This window comes from Cetorhinus maximus, chromosome 9, assembly GCF_964194155.1.
Source record: "Cetorhinus maximus chromosome 9, sCetMax3.hap1.1, whole genome shotgun sequence".
Lineage (NCBI taxonomy): Eukaryota > Metazoa > Chordata > Chondrichthyes > Lamniformes > Cetorhinidae > Cetorhinus > Cetorhinus maximus.
The window spans coordinates 8,077,606-8,094,620 of record NC_135887.1 but is presented as its reverse complement, the minus strand read 5'-3'; the positions used below and the strand labels follow the sequence as shown (position 1 = coordinate 8,094,620).

General features: G+C 43.3%; 1 protein-coding gene across 3 annotated transcripts in view; it reads right to left on the bottom strand.

Moving 5' to 3' along the window:
- Window positions 1-17,015, bottom strand: part of LOC144684345 (coronin-6-like) — a 326,360-nt gene that overhangs the window by 187,148 nt on the left and 122,197 nt on the right. For all 3 annotated transcript variants that reach the window (XM_078548008.1, XM_078548009.1, XM_078548007.1), the window contains exon 2: window positions 15,358-15,557. In XM_078548008.1, the coding sequence (XP_078404134.1) occupies window positions 15,358-15,555 (198 nt within the window). In that variant the 5' untranslated portion in view covers window positions 15,556-15,557. The remainder of the gene's footprint in view (window positions 1-15,357; window positions 15,558-17,015) is intronic.

Below are 17,015 nucleotides of genomic sequence, written 5' to 3'. Positions count from 1 at the left end.
TCCGATGAAGGGTGATCATCCATTCGAAATGTTAACTCTCTTTCTCTCCATGGACGCTGCCTGACCTGCTGAGTATTTCTAGCATTTTCTGTTTTTATTTCAGGTTTCCAGCATCTGCAGTATTTTGCTTTTGTGTTGCAACGCCAGGTTTAATTGTTTCAAATAAGGAAATAATTATTTACATTCTATTCAGCACATTTAAACATTTAGCCATTTCAGCTAAAGACCAAATATAGAAGTTGCATCTGTAGCCATAATACAAATCTTCAGACATTGTGCCAAGGTTTTACAATGCAATGGTCAGGTTTCCCTGAATAGTTCTGATTGCCACCTTCTGAGTAAAACATTAAACAGAGGTCCTTTTCAGATGAACAGAGAAGGTACTATGCCAAGCTTTTTTTTTTATATCTAAAAAGAATGAAGAATTTTTCTGGTGTCTTGGTAAACATCCAGTGTCAAACACCATCAAAGCAGATTAGTTGGTCAATTACTGTCAATTGTGTAGTATAAGGGTCTGGCATAGAAAGGGTTAACGAGAGACTGGGTACAGTACTGCCCACAGTGTGATGTAAAGAGGCACACATGACCCGGGTCTAGAGGGTAGTCTTGGACTGGACAGAGACACGTGTAGAGGCAAGCATGGAGACATCTCCTAGCTTATATCTTATTCTGTGTATATGTATATCGTCACTAGTAGTTAATAAACACAATGTTAAATTATATAAGACTCAAAACCTCTTCATGAGCCCGACTGAACCACACACAACATCTTACTACAATTTGCTCTTTGAGGTACTCTGTGCTCAAGTTGATTGCCACATTTGCCTCTTAAGCAATCCATTGACCATGAAGCATTTTTGGGCAATTTGAGAACATGGAAAGTGCTATGTAAGTGCAAATCTTCTTAGGATATTTATATATAATTACACACACAATGGAGTACAGGAAAGAACAAGAAGGGCAATCTTTCTCAGAGTAAAGGAAGTAAGGTATGAGGACTAATTTTGGACACAAGTTCTACAATGTAGAAAGAAGGGGACAAAAGTTATTCAAGCCTTTTTAGGTCCCATCTTCCCTTTGGTCCCACATATTCCCGTGAAGTCATTGGCGGAAAGCAAAGCCAGGCATAATCTTCATATAGCAAGGTGTTTAACAAGGGTCTCACTGAGGCAAATAAAATATTTAATCAATGATGTATGAAATAATTTGCCATACATTAGAGATACTCCAAATGCAGCTAGTTGCTAAAATTAGCAAGGCAGGGATTAGAGGGATGAGCTTCGATGGGCAGAATGACCTTTTCATGTGTTCTTAAATCTTGGATGCTAGCCATCACAAATCGCATCAAATGACCTTGAATAATATTAAGTGAGGACACGTGGGGTTCATTTCTTCCTACATCCGCTAATTTTAATGAAAGGGGTGAAAGGAGGAGCATCCCTTCCTGACCAAATATCAACACTCAGTGGGGGGTCGATATCGATTGTCATCGCCTGACGTTAATGGCCTCAAAATGGGATCAGCAGCTCTACTTTCTCATTAGCAGCTGCAACGCGACTGGCTCCATTTTAAAAAGGGACCAGCCCACTGGGTGTCAAAAGCAGCTGCCTGATTCAGACAATAGGACCCTTTTAAACGTCATGGCATAAATAGAACAGCAACTGCCTTTTTAGGTAGTAAATAGTTGGAACAGGCACAGTGCAGAACTAAGGAAGAGAAGAATGGTCTAACTAGTTAAACAAACGGAAGGCATAGCAGGGAACTGCTGTCCATGATAGTGATCATCTTGATGACTAGTGGCAATAATTAGCAATAAAGACCATTATAACGGTGGGGCATTTGTTGCTGCCCATTGTGAGACCTCATACCGGCACCAGCCTAACAAAAATGTAGCTCCTGATTTGTTAATGCATGATAACCTTGAATAATTATGATAAGCTGAGTTGCAGAATGATAATCACACAGGCAGGGGAAAACAGACACGAGAAAGAAACCGACTGCTCATTTCCATACTGCTCATTTCCATACTGCTAATTTCCATACCAGCAACCGGGCTATGACATCAAAGAACATGCAAATTAAAACCGAAACCTTTGAAATTCCACGTTCACCTCAGCAAAATTAGATACGATTCCGTGAAAGCAAAAATACAAAATCACAACTGCCAGCATCATTTAGAGTCCAGCCTAGGTCATTTCTGAATGTACCATTCCCTGTACCAAACATAGAAGCAAACCATTGCCAATATCCATAGCAACAGAATATTATCCAGCTCCAAGTCATCAATGCTGCAGTTATAAGCGGTCAGATTTTGGCAAAAGCTATTTGTAGTAAAAGTCCCTAACACTGACTGCCAAGAAGTGGACAATAAATCTCTAGCGTTATTGCACTGGAGAGATGCAGAGCAGTGTATGGAAGAAGGCTTGTATCATCAGCCAAAGGCAATATATGAGTGTTTGGAGCCTTAATCTTTTACACATTATTTGGCATTTGCTTTTTTCACATTCAATTCTATTATTTATTGTAAAAAAGGAACATTAAAACATATTTAGAAATCAATTCAAATGCAGCAAAATCAACAATGTACAAAAAGCAACACCAGCTGCAAAGGTTTGAATGAGTTTTTCTGTTTTAAAAGAGACACTTGCCATTTCTGGCTTATACCAACATGGAGAGTGTGGCTATTATACTTAACTTGAAATATAAAAACTGGAATTACGTCAATGGTGAATTCCTCAGACCAGAATTAATTTCCTGCACACAGTCAAAGCATACAATTGCAAACGTGAACAATATGCTCCATTTCTATTAGGATAAACAAGTGAATACTGCTACAACAAATGCAAACTGCGGATGCTGGAAATCTAAATTTAAAACAGAAAATGCTAGAAATACTCAACAGGTCTGGCAGCGTCTGTGGAGAGAAACAGGGTTCACGTTTTGGGTCATGGACCTCTCTTCTGAAGAAAGGTTACCGGCCTGAAAAGTTAACTCAGTTGCTGTCTGGCCAGACCTGCTGAGTATCTCCAGCATTTTCTGCTTTTATTTAAGCGACTACCACTGATGACCTCAAACTGTCTAAAAGGGACCTGGTACCAGCAAGGGGCCAAGTACACAGCCCTTGGAGGAAGTGAGCAATAGTATAACTTGATCATTCTGGCCCACCGTTGTTAGACCATAAGACCAAAAAACATAGGAGCAGAAATTAGGTCATTCGGCCCATCGAGTCTGCTCCGCCATTCAACCATGGCTGATAAATTTCTCAACCCCATTCTCCCGTCTTCTCCCCGTAACCTTTGATCCCCTTACTAATCAAGAACCTATCTATCTTGGTCTTAAATACACTCAGTGACCTGGCCTCCACAGCCTTCTGTGGCAACAAATTCTATAGATTCACCACTCTCTGGCTAAAGAAGTTTCTCCTCATCTCTGTTCTAAAAGGTCTTCCCTTTACTCTGAGGCTGTGCCTTCGGGTCCTAGTCTCTCCTACTAATGGAAACATCTTCCCCACGTCCACTCTATCCAGCCCTTTCAGTATTCTGTAAGTTTCAATCAGATCCCCCCTCATCCTTCTAAACTCCATCGAGTATAGACCCAGAGTCCTCAAACGTTCCTCATATGTTAAGCCTTTCATTCCTGGGATCATTCTCGTGAACCTCCTCTGGACCCTCTCCAGGGCCAGCACATCCTTCCTGAGATACGGGGCCCAAAATTGCTCACAATATTCTAAATGTGGTCTGACCAGAGCCTGATAAAGCCTCAGCAGCACATCCCTGCTTTTATATTCTAGTCCTCTCGAAATAAATGCCAACATTGCATTTGCCTTCCTAACTACCGACTCAACCTGCAAGTTAACCTTAAGAGAATCCTGGACTAGGACTCCCAAGTCCCTTTGCACTCCAGACTTCTGAATTCTCTCCCATCCCCTCCTTAGGAAGAGATATGCTCACATACCCCCACTTCCCCAATCTCGAGTAATCTACCACAAATAGAGTGGCAAAATTGCAAATGAAAAATACCTGCGGCCACTTAAGGATAATCTCTGGGAAAGAGCTGCCTGACTCCATAAAGTAATTAAGGAGGCTCCAGGAAACCATGGATACTCACAATTCCAATCTGAGACATGCTTAACACTTGCCCTCTATTCTTCAAAGGCCTAAGAGGGATCTTGCTTTACTGCAGAGTTTCCCCAAACTGTGGACCACAATGCCGAGTGGGGTCACAGGACAAGCAATTGGGGTCGAGGGCTCTGAGGCAGCAATGCCATCAATGGAGCAGAAACTAAGGCAGTTCTGGGATCGGCTGTGAGGTCCCTTTAAGCACATTTTTTTGGCGGTGAGCCTAACGGAGTGAGCTGTGAAGTCCAATCTCTGCCACAAACAGAGCCCGCAAAATGGCAGGCGTTTTGGTTTTCTTTTGCGACTGTTCTCTTGTGGTCTGAACTCTCCACCCTGCCCCACTTCTGCAATCTTTGTTCTGGGGTCACACCAAGCATTAAAATGGGGCGGCTGCAGGAAAACGTTTGGGAAGCACTGACGTACAGGAACAGAAGAGAAAGCCAATTCCACCCACTCCTACCCACTTTCTCTTCCGTCTTCAATAACTGTCCTGGAAATTTATAAGGTGCACCATTTGCACCCTCTCCCCGGGTAGATAGCTTCACAAATCGGAATGGCAAAAAGAATGTGGATATCTGGAAAAGGTCACTGCAGTCCAAATGGCCAGTCCCAAAAGTTCCATAATTTAGGCTAGAATTTATTGTTGGCCATGTTTTCACGCAAACACTTAGCACATTCTTACAACATTCTTCTCCACTGCTTCTAATGGAAGCATTAACACGTGGTTGATGCCTCCATTGAAAATGTCAAAAAGCGTTTGACACAAACATTAGAAAGTGTTTATAAAATGACATCTCTAATGCAAATTCCCAGGTTTACATTTCTTACGCTCAGTTACCTTTGCCGAAAATCTATCCAGCACCCTTTTGAATCTGCTGACAGTATCTACTCAGCCGTTTTCCAGGAGCGTGTGGAGTAGTTCAGTCTAAACTGTTTGTTTATTTCTTACTCAGTGTCTGTGTATCCAGTACAAAGCCTGTGGTGAAACTGGTAAATTTCAGGACTCATCCAGTGTCAATTTACAAAAATTTATCTTTTTTATTAAATAAGGAAAAATGCGAATTAGAAATATAATATTAAATGGTCAGCATGCGTTTTGAAAGGGGAAATCTTGCCAGAATCACCCCATTGAATATTTTGAGGAAGTAACAGAGAGCAGATCATGGTAATGCAGTACATGTATTTCATCTGAATTTTCAAATGGCCTTCAGTAAGATGCCCCATAATAGGCTAACGAATAAGGTCAGAGAATGTGGAGTATGGGGACAAGTGGCAGAATGGATGACGAGGTAGCTTCAAGATAGAAAGCAGAGGGTGGATTAAAGGGTAGTTGTTCAGAGTGTCAAAAGTTGAGAAGTGATGTTTCGCAATTGGATCAGTGCTGGGATCACTGCTGTTCATAATCTACGTTAACAATTTAAACTTTGGAATCAAAATCAAAACATCGAAATTTGTGGATGAGACCAAACTGGGGGGCTAGTCAATACTGAGGGGAACTGCAACAAATTACACGAGGACATTATTAACCTTACAAACTGGGAAGATAATTGGCAAATGAAGTTCAGCGTGGATAAGGTGTGAGGTAGGAAGAATAGGGAGGTCACTTATTATTTGGAAGGTACAACTCTAGGTGGGGTAGAGGAACAAAGGGATTTCAGATTACAAATACGTCAAATCACTAAAAGTTGTTGTGCCACAGGTTAGCAAAGCCATGAAAATACTAACCAAGACTAGGCTTTATTTGTAAAGATAGAATTGAAAAGTAGCTGTTGTCTCAAGCCTCGGTTAGGCCACACTGCGAGAGTCTCTGGTCGCCACACTATGAGAAGGATATAAAGGCATTGACGAGGGTGCACAGAAGATTTACAAGGATGATGCTGGAAATGCATGGATATACATATCCCATTGACGAGGATTAACAAGCTGGGTCTCTTGAAAAAAGGCAGCCTAAAATTATGAAAGATTTTGATATGGTGGATACAGAGAGGATGTTTCTTCTTATTGGGAAGGGCATAGCTAGAGGCCATTAATATAAGAAATCCAATAGGGAATTCAGAAGAAACTTCCTTATCCCAAAGAGTGGTGAGAATGTGGAACATTACCATAGGGAGTGGTTGAAGTGAGTAGTACAGGTGTATTTAAGGGGAAGTTAGACAAGCACATGAGGGGGGGAAGGGAACAGATGATTACAATGGTAGGTTTAGATGAAGAAAGATGGGAGGAGGCTCAAGTGAAGCATAAACTCTAGCATAGACGGTTTAGGCCGAATGGCCTCTCTCTGTGCTGAATATCCTCTGCGTGTAATGCTATGTAAATCTTGTAACCAGGCCCAACGTAGCAACAACTTAAAAATATTTTGAGATACTTCTTGCTCAGAGGGAATTCATCTTTTTGTGTGTGTCTGCCTGTTTAGGAAAAATGGTTTGTTTTTTCCCCTTAGCTAACATATGTGAATTTGCTACAATGAGACAGAGTCAGAACCATTGCATGTAATAGCTGTTCCAAGGAGGAGGTAAAAATCTCAGTTAAATTATATTTGTTGATTTTTTGATTATTTTATAACTCCTTTTGAGGGTTGTTGATCTGGGTCACCGGCAAACATTTCAAAGTGAGACAGTTTTAATTAATTGGGGAGGATTTTTAAAAAAAATCTTCCTTTATGCCTGTTTGAAATTCAAAGCAAAGAGAGACAGATCAACTCAGTTGGTAGCCGCTTCCTCATTCAATATCCAACTATACGGGTTGGGAGCTAATGAGAGCTCCATGATGTTCATTTCAGAAGTGAAACTGTTCATCACGGATTCAGTCAAAATGTTATTGAAGAGTACTGCCACGTCTTTGGAACTGATGCTGAACGTTAAGTAGTTCATTGCATAACCAACTGCTTTCCTCTTGCTTCTGGACAATTTAATGTCTTAATAAATACAAATTAGTGCAGTGAAATCGCGACGAGTCAAACTCGGTTGATATAAAATTCCAGTTATGTTGAAGTCATCAACTATTCCCAGCGACAGAATAGCCAATCCATGGAACGATGTGCATGATAAGCTGAAGTTACGGACTGGTAACTCCGGATTAACCGACTTGTCTAAGCGCCGACCATCCAGAGCAGAGTTAGACCACACAAGAGCACAAAACCGTGGACTGCTGGGCAAGTCATCATTTGACATCGAGTTCTTCCTGTGAAAGGGCATGCAAAGCCTGCGAGTATGGCTAAGCCAGTGAGAAAGTTAAAGGTGTGGCCAGTCGGAGAGAAAGCGAAGTTGATACAGCAAGCGGAAAAGCATGGCACAAAGCGGAAAGCAAACATTGTGACGTTGAAGGAGCTCTGCTAACAGGGTTCAAAGCAGCCCGAGCAGAGAACGTTCCCATCTCCAGTCCAATCCTGCGGGAAAGGAGCGTCGCCCTGGCAAAGAAGCTGGGCCACATGGAGTTCACCTGCAGCGATGAATGGATGGACCAATTCCACGTGGTAAGCAGTGATGGTGTGATGGTTATGACAGTGATTGGTTCCAAAATGGTCTCACCCATGTCTTGAACAAGTGTGCGCCACAAGACATTTTTAACGCAGATGAAACTAGACAGTTTTATCGTGTTTTGCCAGGACTGCTCTTTGATGTTTAAAGGTGATACATGTCATGGTGGAAAGCGGAGCAAGGAACGCATCACTGCTATTGTCTGCGCCAACATGAATGGCACCGATAAGCTGCTGCTGCTTGTGATAGGCAAGTCCAAGAAGCCACATTGCTTTGTGAATATCAAAGCATTACCGACGCATTATGAGGCTAACAAAGCAGAAAAGTGGACAAAATGTCATTTACTGCTTTACTGTGTTTTCATTTGGCATTTGAATCTACTGTTTTTGACATAGGCCATGCTTGTAGGCATATCGGGTTATGTAGAGATGCATCCATATAAGAATGGGGCTTCCTCAGCTAATCACAAAGGCCCAGATTTTCCGGTCTCCGGATAATCGGAGATTGGACCCACCCCGCAAGATATGCTACGGGACTCCCCCCCCGCAGAAGTCCCAAAACACTGACTTCATGGGAATTGCCTGGTAAGTTTGAACTGCCAATAGACAATTCCCTAGGACGGTCTGATGAGTCTCCAATTCAGCGTTAGAGTCAGAGATTTCAGACGATTCCAATTTACTTACCTGATACTTACCCAGGAAATGTTAGATTAAAAAAATCCTAATTCAGCTCCTGGGTAACTACAGAACAACTGCCCACAACCCCAATCACTCACATTGACCCCAGTGACACCCCCCTCAAACCCCCGGCTCCTGCTCTGACTCCCCAACTCCCCTCACCACCCAACTACCCCACGACCCCTGACTAAGCCCCTGAACCTGACTCCCTGCCGACTCCACACCCAAACCTGACCTGACTCCACCCTGACCAAGCTGACCCGAGCTGACTAGCCCCACCACCAGCACGCCCCAACTCTCCCCCGACCCAACCCCACCACCTGATTTCCCCCGACCCAACCTGACTAGCCCCCAACTTGACGATCCTCCTTGACCCAACCTAACTACTCTGACCCACCTACTCACTCACCCACCTTCCACCCTACCTACCTGCCATCCTGCCACACTACCCAGCTGCTACCTCATCCACCTACCACCTCAACCATATGGCACCCTACCCACTTAACTGCCACCCTGCCCCCCTCTACTCACTCACCTTACCCACCCTACCTCCTTATACACTTACTCTCTGTAGCTTTTCAAAGCAGCTTTGGGGAATTTAAACTTACCAGAGAGATTGGAAAGGTTGGGGTTATTTTCTTTAGAACAAAGAAGACTGAGAGGTGACTTGATTGAGGTGTACAAAATTATGAGGGGAATAGATAGAGTGGAAAGGATAAAATTGCTTCCCTTGGCGGAGAATTCTAGAACCAGGGGACATAGATTCATGATAAGCGGCAGAAGGTGTAGAGGGGACAGGAGGAAGAACTTTTTTTATGCAGAGGGTAGTGGGTGTCTGGAATTCGCTGCCCAAGTTGGTGGTAGAGCCAGGAACTCTAAACTCTTTTAAAAAGTACCTGGATCTGCACCTAAAGTGCTGTAAGCTGCAGGGCTATGGGCCGGGTGCAGGAAGGTGGGATTAGAAAGGGCACCTGGGTGTCCTCGGGCTGGCATGGGCAAGATGGGCCGAATGGCCTCCTTCTGTGCTGTAACTTTTCTATGGTTCTAAAATGGCAGCTAGTGCCGTATAAAGGGGGCGTGCCTTATGTATCCCCAACAATCCAACACTATAAAGAAGCAGTTCCATTTCAGGTAAGCTCCACATTTCAGGAGAAGCTGCGATCAGAAGTCCTGGCGAGAAACATGGAGCTCCAGCATCTAATTATCACTCCTTGGAACATTTAGGTCAAAGTTCCACTCAACGTGAATTTGTGGGCAGATCCCCTAGGACTCAACTCCTCGGGATTTTACAGTAGCTTTTAGCCTAATGTGGAAACATTTAGAGGACATGGTGAATAGACTCATGATTCACCATCATAGGAAGATTCACTGCTAATGCATATTGTACATGGTTTAGTACAAAGAAAATGTGCATTTGCCATTGAAAGTTGAGTTTTGCAGAGAGTATGTATTGAGAGGATTGGAATTGTAGCAGCTAAGTCAAATCAATTCTTAAGTGTTCAATGTATTGATAGCTTACATTTTCAAAATTTTCAAGTGTTTACTTGATTTACCTCATCTCCAATCTAAGCTTTGGTACTCTCTCCTTCTAGCTCAGGCTCACAAGACCTGTTATCAGTTTAATTGCCCTCTTCTGTGCCATCTCCCAACGTCAAGAGTCCAAAACGTTGCATGGTGACCAGAACTGTGTACAATGCAACAGCTGGGGGAGGCTCCTGAAGTCCAATGTCACTCAGTACAGTGATGTTTTGTCCATAGTCATTCAATGCAATGACATTTTGTAACCTGTTCTCCATGGATTTCACAGGAAAAGCAAATTCCAACACAATCCAAACAGCTACTGGGAGCTTTTTAAACGCTTCTTCACCTTCCTCCTATATTTCATAGCATAACATTGCTGAATCTCTAAAATTCCATCTGTCCCTAAGCCCCTGAAGCAGATTTTCTCTGACAGACTATGCTAAATCCGTCTAGTTTATAATCATTTTACAAGGCATGCTGGCCTGATGTTTAAGAAATCATACCACAGGATCGTCTGCCTGCCTTGCAAGTGCCATCATTGTTTTCAATTATTTCACAGGATGTGGGCTTCGCTGGCTAGGCCAGCATTTATTGCCCATCCCTAATTGCCCTTGAGAAGGTGGTGGTGAGCCGCCGTCTTTAACCACTGCAGTCCATCTGGTGTAGGTACACCCGCAGTGCTGTTAGGCAGGGAGTTCCAGGTTTTTGACCCAGCGACAGTAGAGGGACAGTGATATAGTTCCAAGTCAAGATGGTGAGTGGCTTGAAGGGGAACTTGCTGCAGCTGTCCTTGTCCTTTTGGGTTGTAGAGGGCATGGGCTTGGAAGGTGCTGTCAAAGGAGCCTTGGTGAGCTGCTACACTGTATCTTGTATATAGTACACACTGCTGCCACTGTGCACCAGTGATGGAGAATGTGAATGTTTAGGTTGGTGAATGGGGTGCCAATCAAGTGGGCTGCTTTCTCCTGGATGGTGGTGTCAAGCTCCTCGAGTGTTGTTAGAGCTGCACTCATCCAGGCAAGTGGAGAGTATTCCATCACACTCCTGACTTGTGCCTTGTAGATGGTGGGCAGGCTCTGGGGAGTCAGGTGGTGGGTTATTTATCCCAAGATTCCTAGCTTCTGACCTGCTCTTGTAGCCACGGTGTTTATATGGCTGGTCCAGTTCAGTTTCTAGTCAATGGTAACCCCCAGGATGTTGATAGTGGGGATTCAGCGATGGTAATGCCATTGAATGTCAATGGGCCATGGTTAGATTCTCTCTTGTTAGAGAAGTTCATTGCCGGGCTCTTATGTGGCACGGATTTCACTTGCCAAATATCAATCCAAGCCTGATTGTTGTCCAGGTCTTGCAGCATATGGACACCGACTGTTTCAGTATCGGAGGAGTTTAGTATCATTTTGAACATTGCATAATCATCAACAAACAGCCCCTCTTCTGACCTTATGGCAGAAGGAAGGTGATTGATGAAGTAACTGAAGATGGTTGGCTCTAGAGCACTGACCTGAGGAACTCCTGCAGTGATGCCCTGGGACTGAGATGATTAACCTCCAACAACCACAACCATCTTCCTTTGTGCTAGGTATGACTCCAACCACTGGAGAGTTTTCCCCTGATTCCCATTTAATTCAATTTTGCTAGGGCTCCTTGATGGCGCACTCAGTCAAATGCTGCCTTGATGTCAAGGGCAGTCACTCTCACCTCACCTCTGGAATTCAGCTCTTTTGTCCAATTTCTGACCAAGGCTGTAATGAGGTCAGGAGCTGAGGAGCCCTGGTGGAACCCAAATAGAGCATCAGTGATAGCACTGTCAACAACACATTCCATCATTTTGTTGATGATTGAGAGGAAACTGATGAGCGGTAATTGGCCGAATCAGATTTGTCCTGCTTTTTATGGACACAACATTCCTGGGCAATTTTGCACATTGTCAGGTGGATGCCAATGTCATAACTGTACTGGAACAGCTTGGCTAGGGCATAGCTAGTTCTGGAGCACGGGTCTTAAATACTATTGCTGGGTTGCTGTTAGGGCCCTTAGCCTTTGCAGTATCCAGTGCCTTCAGCCATTTCTTGATATCACTTGGAGAGATTGAAACTGGCTGATTGGCATCCGTGATGCTGGGACCTCAAAAGAGGCTGAGATAGATCACTCACTCATCACTTCTGGCTGAAGATGGTTGCAACTGCTTTAGAATGCCTTTTGCACTGATGTGCTGGGCTCCTCCATCATTGAGGATGAGGATATTAATGGAGCCTCCTCCTCCTGTTAGCTGTTTAATTGTCCACCATCATTCATGACTGAATGTGATAGGACTGCAGAGCTTTTTATCCAGCCCATTGGTTGTGGGGTTGTTTAGCTCTACCTGCTGCATGGCCACTGTTTGATATGCTAATAGTCCTGTGTTGTAGCTTTACCAGGTTGGTACCTCATTTTTAGGTATGCCCGATGTTGCTCCTGGCATGCGTCCCTGCACTCTTCATTAAACCAGGGTTGATCCCTTGGCTTCATGGTAATGGTAGAGTGGGGAGAATATGCCCAGCCACAAGATTGCAGATTGTGGCTGTATACAATTTTGCTGCTGTTGGTGGCCCACAGTGCCTCAAAGATGCCCAGTTTTGAGTTGCTAGATCTATTCTGAATCTGCCCCATTTAACACAGTGGTAGTGCCACACAACACGATGGAGCGTATTTTCAACGTGAAGGCAGGATTTCATCTCCACTGTGCAGTGGTCACTTATACCTCTACTGTCATGGATAGATGTATCTGCGACAGGGAGATTGGTGAAGACCCTGCAATCGTACATTTGAGCTGATGCCATGAGATTTCATGGGATCCAGTGTCAATGTTGAGGGATCCTGGGTCAAATCACTCCAGAATGTATACCACTGTGCCACTGCCTCTGCGAGGTCTGTCCTGCTGGTGAGGCAGGCCGTACCTAGGGATGGTGGTGTCTGGGGCATTGTCTGTAAGGAATGATTCCGTGAGTATGACTATGTCATGCTGTTGCTCGATTAGACTGTGGGACAGCCTCCCAATTTTGGCACAAGCCCCCAGGTGTTAGTAAGGAGGGTTTTGCAGGGTCGATAGGGCTGGGTTTGCCGCTGTCATTTCCGGTGCCTAAGTCTATGCCACATGGTCCCTCCAGTTTCCTTCCTTTATGACTTTTTTTTGTAGAAGTTTGATACAACTGAGTGGCTTGCTAGGCAATTTCAGAAGGCAGCTAAGAGTCAACCACATTACTAGAGCACTTGGGGAGGCAAGGGTTTTGTGATAATGTCACTCGACTAGTATCCAGAGGCCCAGGTTAATGCTCTGGGGACATGGGTTCAAATCCCACCATGGCAGCTGGTGGAATTTAAATTCAATTCATATTAAAAAAAAAACTGAAATTGAAAGCTACTCTCAGTAATAGTGATCATAAAACCGTTGTCAATTATTACAAAAACCCACCTGGTTCACTAATGTCCTTTAGGGAAGGAAATCTGCTGTCCTTACCTGGTCCAACATGCGACTCCAGACCTAAAGCAGTGCGGTTGACTGTTAACTGCCCCCTGCAATGGTCTAGCAAGCCCCTCAATTCAAGGGCAAATGGGAGATGGGCAACAAATGCTGGTCTTGCCAGCAACGCCCACATCCCTGAAAGGATTAAAAAAAAAACCGTGGGTCTGGAGTCACATGTAGGCCAGGCCAGGTAAGGACGGCAGATTTCCTTCCCTAAAGGGCATTAGTGAACCAGATGGGTTTTTATGATAATCGATGATAGTTAAATCGGTGATGTTAACGAGACATGCAGGCATACAGCTGGACTGCACACCTCATTTACAGCTGTGACTCAAACCCAAAGTTACAAATGGGACTGAAGTGCATTTTTGACGAATGAGGAGCTGAATTAAACCCACGTCAGTTGCTGCCTGTCACCAAGGTGCAACCATCAAATCTACATTATAAGCGACTCATTGACTGCACTTTCTAATAAGACAAGGGCATTGTATTGATGCTGAATTGCAGATTTTGACAAATGATTGGCATCATTGGCAATGCTCCAACTGTTACCGAAATCAAATAAACAGATCTGCATCGGCTCAACAGGACCAAATAAGAAGACTTATCGAATAACAGCAGAAGCAATGGCCGTTCAATAACATTTGTTATCTAACTCACTCTTCTTAAAAATTAACAAAACTACTTTAAAAACAGCAGTAGGCTCAATGATAATTATGAATTTTTTCCTTTGTAGTGCACTTCCACAAGACGACATAGTCTTTTTAATTTGGGCAGTTTCATATGGAGAAGCAGAAGCCTAAATTAAAGCAGCTGTTGAATCTAAGCAACCACCACTGGACTGATGGGCAAAAGGTCACACAACAAAACGCTGGTTTAAGCAGTGTCTAATAATGCTAATGAGTCAGAGCTTTATACACATTCATATTCAATTTGCCTATACAGCAATATAAAATCCCACTGGCAATAACAACCAGAGTGCACATTAGTAGCACAAGTTTACCAGTTTCCATCATGCCCATTAATTCACCCACTAATTCATCGAAGATTAACGCATACTGTGTTTCTATTACAGTCCAAGGACTGAAATAATCGCTTCCAGTTGTTCAAGCACAAATTCATTTCATTAAACAAATTAAATTAAAATAATCACTGAGCATAATTTTATAATTCACACAACTGTATTTCTTGTCAAAAACAAGAAAGGAACCTCCTGCAGTGGCTCCTGCAAAGAATATCTCAGCAGCCATCGCAGCTCTTTAAATGCTCAGCACTCTAAAATCTGTCAAAAGGTACAGTTATTCCCAGTGCAGCTCCACATACAGATGGATGTAGTTACAGAATGCTAATGCTAGTCCTCATTCAGTTAAATTAGGGACCTCTCACTTCTCCGAAAATGACCCACTCTTTAGAGCTAACTAATTCATTGTCAGCCCTTCAAAATGTTTATTAAAATGGACTGTGCTGAAAGATTTAAGATCGTTCATAGTACAACAATAATGCTGGCCTTCCTGTGTCAACAGAGAGCCCCATGAATGATCTCGTAGGAGCAATTTTATGAGAATCCGCTCATCAATTTTAACAGACAGGAAGTTGTGAAAGGTGCATATTTGAATTTCCCATATGTGCTCATGTGGGTGATGCTCCTCACCAGGATTGCAATTTCATAAAATAACCCCTCGTGATTCCCTACCATTCTTCTTGTGCTCTGTCTTTAATCACGCAGAATTGTTCATCGGTAAAGGTGGCATATTTATTTTGAACGTCACACCTCAAATTGAAGATGTATGATTTTGAACAAAGGAATTCACTGTACATGCAACTCAATCCCAGACAGAATTCAAAAAGATGATTTTGACTAGCGATTTACCTTTAACCGACACAGGTATCAAACCTTACCACAGTATTTAAACACTGGACAAATAACCTTCGTCCTACATTCTGAATTGCCCAACTCTGAAAGCAAATATCTTAGAATTATAGAATGTTTACAGCACAGAAAGGTAGACATAAAAGATTTAAACACAGTGAGCAAGATCAAGCTATTTAGCGAGACTTACTTTGGCCAGTTGCAGGACCAAGAAGGCACCTCCTCCACCGGATTCCACAATGATGGCCACAAATTTGGGATTGACTGCACAGAAGGAGCTGTCCCATGTCACTTTGGACACCCGTATGTCTTCATAACATTGATCGGCTTTCATTGCCTGTCCAAAGACATGGCGAAACTTGCTCTGACGTACAACCCTGCGGCTCATGGCTACAAATCAAAACAGAACAGAAAAGTTAGCTTTGAAATAACTGTTTTGTTTTTAAGAAATACAGCTTCTATGCGTTTATCTATTTTTCTTTAATTATGCCCCAGATTTTTCCCACCAGCTATTAACACCTCAGCTGCCGGGTGCAAATCAGTTGGCGTGTTCCCAGACCAACAACAATCCTCATTACTATCCATTATGAGATACTAGGAATGACTAAGGTGCAAGTCTCTCCTGTCTCCTCTTTGCACCTTTGTATTTCAGTGTCTGTAATTCTTCTTAAACCACTTAAGCTGCCTTAGAGCCTCATCTAAAAGAGCAATCATGAAACTTGCTCCTAGTGCACAATTATGGCTCAGAGATGCCCACCTGTCCGAGCATGGAAGAAACTTACAGAATACTGAAAGGCCTGGATAGAGTGGACGTGGGGGAGATGTTTCCATTAGTACGAGAGACTAGGACCCAAGGGCACAGCCTCAGAGTAAAGGGAAGACCTTTTAGAACAGAGATGAGGAGAAACTTCTTTAGCCAGAGAGTGGTGAATCTATGGAATTCATTGCCACAGAAGGCTGTGGAGGCCAGGTCATTGAGTGTATTTAAGACCGAGATAGATAGGTTCCTGATTGGTAAGGGGATCAAAGGTTACGGGGAGAAGGCGGGAGAATGGGGTTGAGAAACTTATCAGACATGATTGAATGGCGGAGCAGACTCGATGGGCCGATTGGCCTAATTTCTGCTCCTATGCCTTATGGTCTTATGGTCTAGTTTCCCATCAGAACTAGCATCAATAGCATGGCTCAAGGTTTGTAACAAGGAAACGTAGCACAGGAGATCATTTGGCCCATGAAGGTGCAACCTATATCCCTTCACTACCTATAGCACGACACAACAGGGCATCAATCCACTGAATGAGTCCTGAAGCGTACACTACACCTCATAAGCATGGTGAGCAGGCTTTCTGGTCAACATAAGTTTTGGCAAATTTCTCAACTGGAACATTGCAAAATAGATTTAAACCAACTGTAAGGAAAGAGGTCAACTATGAGAAGATGATCTAAAGGGGCACCCAAGAGAGGGAAAAACAAAAAAAAGAACTGCAAAAGTATAATCAAAACAAAAGCTACATGGTGCACTCACAGTGGATAATTATGATTGAGAAGCTGAGTACAAAAGATGTGAAAATTTATTGATGGAAAATGAATCAATTTTGATTGAGAGGGGAAAGCACAGGATCTTACAAGGTTAGGGAAAATTGAGGGAATTATAAACCAAAGGTCTGTGAAGTGGTCAGGCTAATTTTAAATCTTTAAGAGTGAGTCATCCAGGGATCATAGCTGGAGACAGATGTAGCAGGGACAGAGTTGCCATGACTTGGATACAGGAAATATTGCTGCAGGAAACAAGAGGTAATTGATAGTCAAAGGAGTGACAGATGTAAGGGAGCCTGAGAAGACAATCAA